Raw genomic sequence first — 7363 nt, forward strand, 5'->3', positions numbered from 1 at the left:
TTATTTTACATGGTTCTTGACAAAGCCTAAACAAAAGGTTAAAATGATTATTATTTATTATCATGAAGTGATATGATGAATCTATAGTAAACATACACCCATGATTAACGTGTTAAGCGGGCTTCTTTGTCTCCTGTCCTGGTGTATTTCAACGATAGATGTTTTCAAATTCTGCTTCACCCCCTGATTCATGCAATTTGGTGTTGCTTCAACTCCAACTTTTATCACAATGTGCAAAAGGACACTGCCAGAGTCAATACAGTTAACCAACCATAGACACACACAATAGCCAATGCAAAAGTGTGTGTGCTGGGGTTGCAGAAGCACACTTTCTCATAGTGGAGCTTATTCTCTACAATGTAACTTGAAAGTGAGTTCAATAAACGACCTTGACTTCACAATGAATCCAGATAAGGTTCTGGGTAAAAGAGGTAAATCGGCCTTTCAAGTTATATACAAACTCATACTCTGGTAAAGCGAAATAATCTTTTGGTTGTAAATCTAAATATGAATACCTTAAAAATAAAATAGGATGTAAAAATAAGAGCAGAAATCCTAGATTTCACTTCCAGATTCTATTATGGCTATGTCCACTGTGTGACAGTTCCAATGGGGAGTACATTCGTATGTTTTTATTAGAATTTCCCATTTATTGACTTTCCCTGACAGTGCACAAACGTTAGCATTGACTTGGGTGAGTATTAATTGGTATGTTGATCTGCTGCACACGCTTAGGACATGAGACAGCATATAAAATGAAATAAAAGACTGTGCGCACATGGAACTGTTGTTTTTTTTGTTTGTTTTTTTTACTTTTTGTTTACCAAGTGGAAAATTACACAGTTGCAAGACAAAATATTTACGTTCTGTAGAAATCTGTCACATACACTATCATTGAACAGTAACAGTTTGTTCTGCTTTGTTTTTACTGTTTGAGCACATAGATTTGTTAAACACTTGTTAAACTCAAGCAAACAGAATGCATCCATACCAGAATCATTTATAATTCCATTATACCTTTTTGGGTGAGATCCTGGGAAATGGACATGCTAAAAATGTCTTACCTAATTGCAAACTGGATTCCTTGAATATGACCAACTCATGTTGCCAAAGCATGACTATGATTGCTATTTATAGAGAAGGCATGAACAGATCTTCATGATAAATCATATGTATGTTATATCATATTTGTAAATATGTGCAACATCCCTCTCTCTGTCAGTGATGTATCTAACTTAGTCGCAGCCTCACAGCTGCCCCCCCTCCGTGGTTGGTGGCCCATGTACAGAGATATCATATCTTAAAAGTGCCTTTTAATAAAGTCTATGGAGGCAGTGTTTATCCGGCAAATGCTCCGTAGCATTAATTGGCCGGTTAGGGAGACCGCCCGAAAGGCGATCAAGCCCCCAGGTTTTGTACCAGGGAGACTGCTGCCTCCCTGGACCTGCTGCTGTAGGCTTGCCTCTCTTAACAGCCTTCCAAAATCCTGTACTAAGAGCAGCCTGGCAGTAAACCTGCATCAGCCATAATATGTAAATGATGTATGTGGCCCTCTTGAATGTAAAGAAAAAAACATGTAGGGTATTACTATAATCAGGGAATGTAGTCGAACATAAATTGGGTCTTTGTTCAGCAGTATCGCCTACTGTGTAGGACAAATCCTAAGCGAAATTGCAAAAAGTGTGATAATCTGAAACATTATGTGGTAGAATAAATAATGTGCTGCAAATAAATTTAAAAAAAACCAACAATATTGTTTTAGGAAAACTGAAATTATATTTTATATGGCATTTTATAGAAAATGCATCAGAACGTCAAATCAACACGTTTTATAACATTGTAAAAATGCCTAGAAGTAAGCTCTATTTCCCAATAAGCCATAAAAAGCCTGCTGTGCTTACAGACATTAGCTTTGGGTATATGAAACAAACAACTTCACCTTGCAATTTTGTGATCTGTGTTTGCACAATGGGTAGGTGCTGCTAAAGTAAATTCATCCGTGCTGTTTGAAGTTAATGCAAAGCAAAGGGCTCAGCCTTCTTTCTTTTATGATATCCGTCCCGTCTTTTAACAAACTTCAGTTTTACTTTTAACTTAAAGGATCTGCTCTGACTGATAGCACATATGTTATAGGCATAATCCACTTGAAGAACCTAATGCTAGATTGAGCTGCTCTATAATAAAGCATGTCTGAAAGAGAGGATAACGCTTCATTCATTGATTCCTAGAATCGCTCCTTGAATTCGGTGAACTGCTCCAGGATGGACTAAGTAAATACAGAAGAAGGTCTGTGTCTGATAAACCCCTTCGGTTATCCCACCGCACATTTGGTCTTGGGGAGGATGTAATGTGTCAACTGGCCTGTAGGGGGTGCTGCTGTAACGTAGTTCAACCCCAGCAATCCCCACAGCAATAGCTGGAGTAGATTCTCGTCTAGCTTCGCTCTGGATGAATCATAACAATAGGGTGCCAAATGATTATCTATAATTGATTTTCGTTGTTCCCTTTCCGGGGATTAAATAGATAACTGACGACCAGAGCCAAGCAAATAGGGTTACCCTTCCTACTGAAACCCGCGCGTGCGTGAATACGAGAGCTGCTTAACTTTACGGGCAACGAGTGCAAGATAAGGGGTTTGAGACATTAACCCTAATAGTGCCGTATTGCCTTTTCAAAGTATTTGCCTCAGAAAGCAGCAAAACACAAATTTTAAAGCCCTATAAATCCGGCATTAAGAATAATGGGCTGGGGATAGCCGTCCGTACACTCATTGCTTGGCAATAGAAAGCGCCGCTGGTGGGACACACCGAAACTCAGCTGGTTACTAGGCTGTCGGGCAGCAGGATTCCTAGACGTGAATATCGCTCATTCAAGAGACGCTAGCCACGCCCCCAAACTTGCTCGATTGGTCAAGCGTGTCAAAGTGTGGACGTCAGAAAGAATGCATTTGCGTCATCGCTTGGTGATTGGCTAGAAAATTATGTCAATCTTGATTATCCAGTGTCCCAGACCAAACTGGAACCCAAGGTTCCGTGTGCGATTCCCCGTTGGTTTTACTGGGGTATCCCAGTGAGTGCCCCACGGTCACTTAGTCTTACCCACAGTTGCCATAGATCCCATAAACTCAACATCCGATTTCACATTACCTCTGACGGGCAACTATTGCAGAGAGAGAGAAGGGCCATTCGGTCCCGCTGTACCACAGGGACCAAGTTCACACTCCCCTCAGTGTACGTTCTTATTAGCTCGCCTCAGCCCATTACCGTGCTTTGCTTGTCCAGCGCTAATTCCGCACTGTGCTCATTATCTAGTCCGGTATTTGCCGCCTGGTCTACATTACAGAGGAAGACGAGAAAGAGACGCTTCCCTCATTAAAAGATTAAATATGAGTCTCCATGACGCAGGCTGGCGGCTGTGCACGCACTTCTTAAAGCTGACACTTTGGGGGGAGGGGGGTCACGAACTAGGGCTGTCAGCAAGAGGTTAATATCACGGAGAGTCTTTCACCTGAGGGGGGTCCGGGAATCCCCCGTTATACAGAGCGCACGTTAACATTAGAAAGTTCTGGGCGATAAATGCAACAAGTCCCGAGCAAATGGCTGTTACCAGAAGGGGCGTGTCGGGGTGGGACTGTGACTCCCAGGCAGCGCCAGACCAAATAGCCCATATATAAAGTAACCGGAGGAAAACCGCGCAGGCACATTTACTAAGGCTCCGGAGTCAGTCGATGTTCACGCGCTGCGCCCGCTGACAGCTCGCCTGGAGGCTTTTGCACTTTGCACGCGATCTTATTAGAAAGCGTTTTAAGCGAGGTGATTACCCGGGGCTTGTGGGGTAACGGTGGGTGGCAGTGAGGGGCAGTCGTTGCGGGGTATACCCTCCTCTAGCTGTGAGGTTATATGCATTAAGGACCGAGCGCGGGGCATTAGAGGGGGGCTTGCTGGATGCCGCTGTGTGCGCAGTTGCATTTATCCAGGTAGGGGATTACAGAGGGTTTAGTGGGGATCTTAATCCGACTATCGCTGATGCTCATTTGTTCCTTTGCGTTCTACAGAAGTCTTGGAAGCCCAGGAGAGAGGTCTTGTTGCGCCACCTTCTTAATCGCATTTTTGACTTCGCAGAGAGAGAGAGAAATCGGAGTAAACACGGCATATTACTATGGCAGATGATGAAAATGCCTGTACCGGTGGGATATGCCAAGGCTGCGACAATAGCAACTGCAATGTGTTGAGCTGGGAGCAAGTACAGAGGCTGGATAGTATCCTCACTGAGACAATTCCCATCCATGGCAGGGGGAACTTCCCCACCCTGGAGATGAAGCCCAGGCAGATCGTGAAGGTGGTAAGGAGTAGACTGGAGGAAAAGAATATCGGTGTCCGGGATGTCAGGCTTAACGGTTCGGCAGCTAGCCACATCCTTCACCAGGACAGCGGCTTGGGCTATAAGGATCTGGACCTAATCTTCTGCGCAGACCTTAAAGGAGAGGCTGAGTTTCAGACTGTCAAAGACGTGGTCTTGGATTGCCTTTTGGATTTCTTACCCGAAGGAGTTAATAAAGAGAAGATCACCCCTCTCACCCTAAAGGTAAATAAAGCGCGCTGATGACCGACCCTAAACACAAACACTGGTTAGCAATGCAGTCCAGATGTTTTTCCAGAAGACAGATGAAATCAGGAACCTACCAGCCCCCCCCCCCTTTCTTTGTCATGGGCTTCAACAGTTGTACAGCTGGAAAATGCAACAGTTTTAATCGTTAGACTTTATTCTAGATTCCTCTGTCTTCTTATAATTGGTTCCATATATATTAATTTGTAAGGCTGGGGCAATTGTGGGGGCTGCAAAGCTTTCAGAATAATGCAGCAGGCGGAAAACAATGAGTTCTCTCTTTAAGCTCTCTTCTATATTGTTTTCATTGCTAGTCTGTCAACTCAAGCAGTTTCATTTCATGTGAATCTTGCGAAATGCACGCCTAGTAACATTGTATTACTGTTTGTGTGTGTGTCATTGTGTCATGGTAAGGTTCTCCTTTTTATTTATTTATTTATTTTCTGGGGACTTTGTTTTGAAACCTAAGTGACTCAACGATATTCTTTCAGTTCATGTGATTGGTCTGTTTGTGTTTATCTTTCCATTTGCAGGAAGCTTATGTTCAGAAAATGGTGAAAGTCTGCAACGATTCTGATCGGTGGAGTCTCATATCCTTATCCAACAACCATGGCAAAAATGTGGAACTCAAATTTGTGGATTCCTTGAGGAGGCAGTTTGAATTCAGTGTAGATTCTTTTCAGATTAAGTTGGATTCCCTTTTGTTTTTTTATGAATGTTCAGAGAACCCCATGACTGAGACCTTCCATCCCACTATCATAGGGGAGAGTGTATATGGGGATTTTCAAGAAGCCTTTGATCACCTTTGTCACAAGATCATTGCCACCCGGAACCCCGAGGAGATTCGTGGAGGCGGCCTTTTAAAATACTGTAATCTTTTAGTAAGAGGCTTCAGGGCAGCCTCAGAGTCTGAGATGAAGTCCCTGCAGAGATACATGTGTTCAAGGTTTTTCATTGATTTTTCAGACATTGGCGAACAGCAAAGAAAACTGGAATCCTACTTGCAGAATCACTTTGTGGGATTAGAAGACCGCAAGTATGATTATCTTATGACTCTGCATGGTGTGGTCAATGAAAGTACAGTGTGTCTCATGGGACACGAAAGAAGGCAGACTCTGAGCCTTATCTCCATGCTTGCCATCCGTGTCCTGATTGAACAAAACAGTATTCCAAATGTGGCGAATGTAACTTGCTACTACCAGCCAGCCCCTTATGTAGCAGATGCCAATTTCAGCAATTACTATATTGCCCAGGTTCAACCTGTCTTCACATGCCAGCAGCATACATACTCCACTTGGTTACCCTGTAATTAAGACAACATGAAAGGCTTCTCATAGGAAAATGTCCTCATAACTTATGTAATGAGGATTCCTGGTTATAAAAATGGGGTGTAATTTTGCGCAATGATGACCTGCTCTATATTTAAGTCTTCATGGAGCTTGTGGTTCATGTAGAGTACATGGGAGCTTGATCCAAATCAGAAGACCCAAATTAATAGAGGTCAACCCCAGAGCACAAAAGTCAGTTATTTTAAAAGGAAAGGTAGCCTTCCACAATATAAGATGGAGGAATACTTTAAGAAAGTACAGGCTGTTGATTCTTGGCTTTCTTAACATTTGAAAAAGAAGTGGTTGGTCAGTTGTATGGATTTTACAACAGGGAGTGATATTCTCAAGGAAATTATCTTTCCTTCTGCATTTCAGGTGAATGTAGCAAATGAGAAGAAAAAAACAAAACATTTGGTGTTAGAATGACCTTTAGGGTTTACAGCAAGTTCTGTCTCTGAATTATGCAGAATGTATAACTTTCTTGCATAGAATGCTATTCCAGACATGGCTTGCTCCAAGTGAACCACAGTTGGGTGGCACAGTTCTAAAAACATTAAGTCTTTTGAAGATCCATTATTTCCAGATGTATGCATGATTCACATTTTTGAAATGTGACCTGTGCATGGGAGAGTTAGCGGTAGCAAAAAAAAAATGCTTAAGGACCAAAGATTTCTTAAAGAATTATACCCAAATGATAGAGTTGGGAATGGAACATTATTTGTGTACTTGTTAACTTACTGTATCAAAGTGCCTGTTGCCTTCAAAAAAATAATAATGTAGTTTTGTGATTGAACTGCGCATTTTCTTTTATCAGGGATACTAGGAAAATATTCAGAAACCTGTGATGAACAGTGCAGTAAATGCCCTATTTTTCCTTGGCAAATACTTATATAAAGTTTTATTTGTGAGATGTGTGTGTCTATATTATATATATATATATATAATATACACACTCATGGAGCAGGAGAGCGTGTGTGTTTTTTCATAAGCAAACAGGGATATTAAAATATTATTTATATAAATATAACACTTGGAAAATGTTTATGTAAAGGACAGTTTGCTAAAAAGTTTTGACAGGATACTATAGTTGAATAAAACGTAAGAAATGTATTCTTAGATATCTGGATTTCAAAAAATAGGAAAGAAAGAAAAAAAAAAAAAAAACAACCCAACTTAATTCTGTATTATTGTATTTAGGACAAATCAATTTATTACTTTGATTTATAGTATTTTTCTTGTGTTGTAGGACCACTAGTGGTGTTTAACTATTTGTGTTGCAGAGGGTTGCACAGCCTATGCAAAATCAATGAGCCATGCACCTTTCTGCTTCACAAATGGTTGTTGTGGAAGCTTAATAACAGCACAGCTAGTGTAGCTCCATATTATTTGTCCTTATGGAAACTTATTGGAAAATATTTACTATCTAGGGG

The 7363-nt window shown here is 41.3% G+C and overlaps 1 protein-coding gene across 2 annotated transcripts; it reads left to right on the forward strand.

The window, feature by feature from the left end:
* The first annotated feature begins 3697 nt into the window (after positions 1–3697).
* Positions 3698–6708, forward strand: TENT5A (terminal nucleotidyltransferase 5A). 2 transcript variants are annotated; one of them, XM_053461229.1, is made up of 3 exons: positions 3698–3812; positions 4055–4584; positions 5139–6708. In XM_053461229.1, exons 2-3 carry the CDS (start codon positions 4159–4161, stop codon positions 5916–5918), a joined length of 1206 nt encoding a protein of 401 aa, XP_053317204.1. In that variant the 5' UTR covers positions 3698–3812; positions 4055–4158; the 3' UTR covers positions 5919–6708. The 2 variants fall into 2 exon arrangements, with proteins under 2 accessions (XP_053317204.1, XP_053317205.1); XM_053461230.1 differs by having other exon boundaries at positions 4124–4584.
* Positions 6709–7363: the final 655 nt, after the last annotated feature.

The sequence above is a fragment of the Spea bombifrons genome, chromosome 3 (assembly GCF_027358695.1).
Source record: "Spea bombifrons isolate aSpeBom1 chromosome 3, aSpeBom1.2.pri, whole genome shotgun sequence".
NCBI lineage: Eukaryota > Metazoa > Chordata > Amphibia > Anura > Pelobatidae > Spea > Spea bombifrons.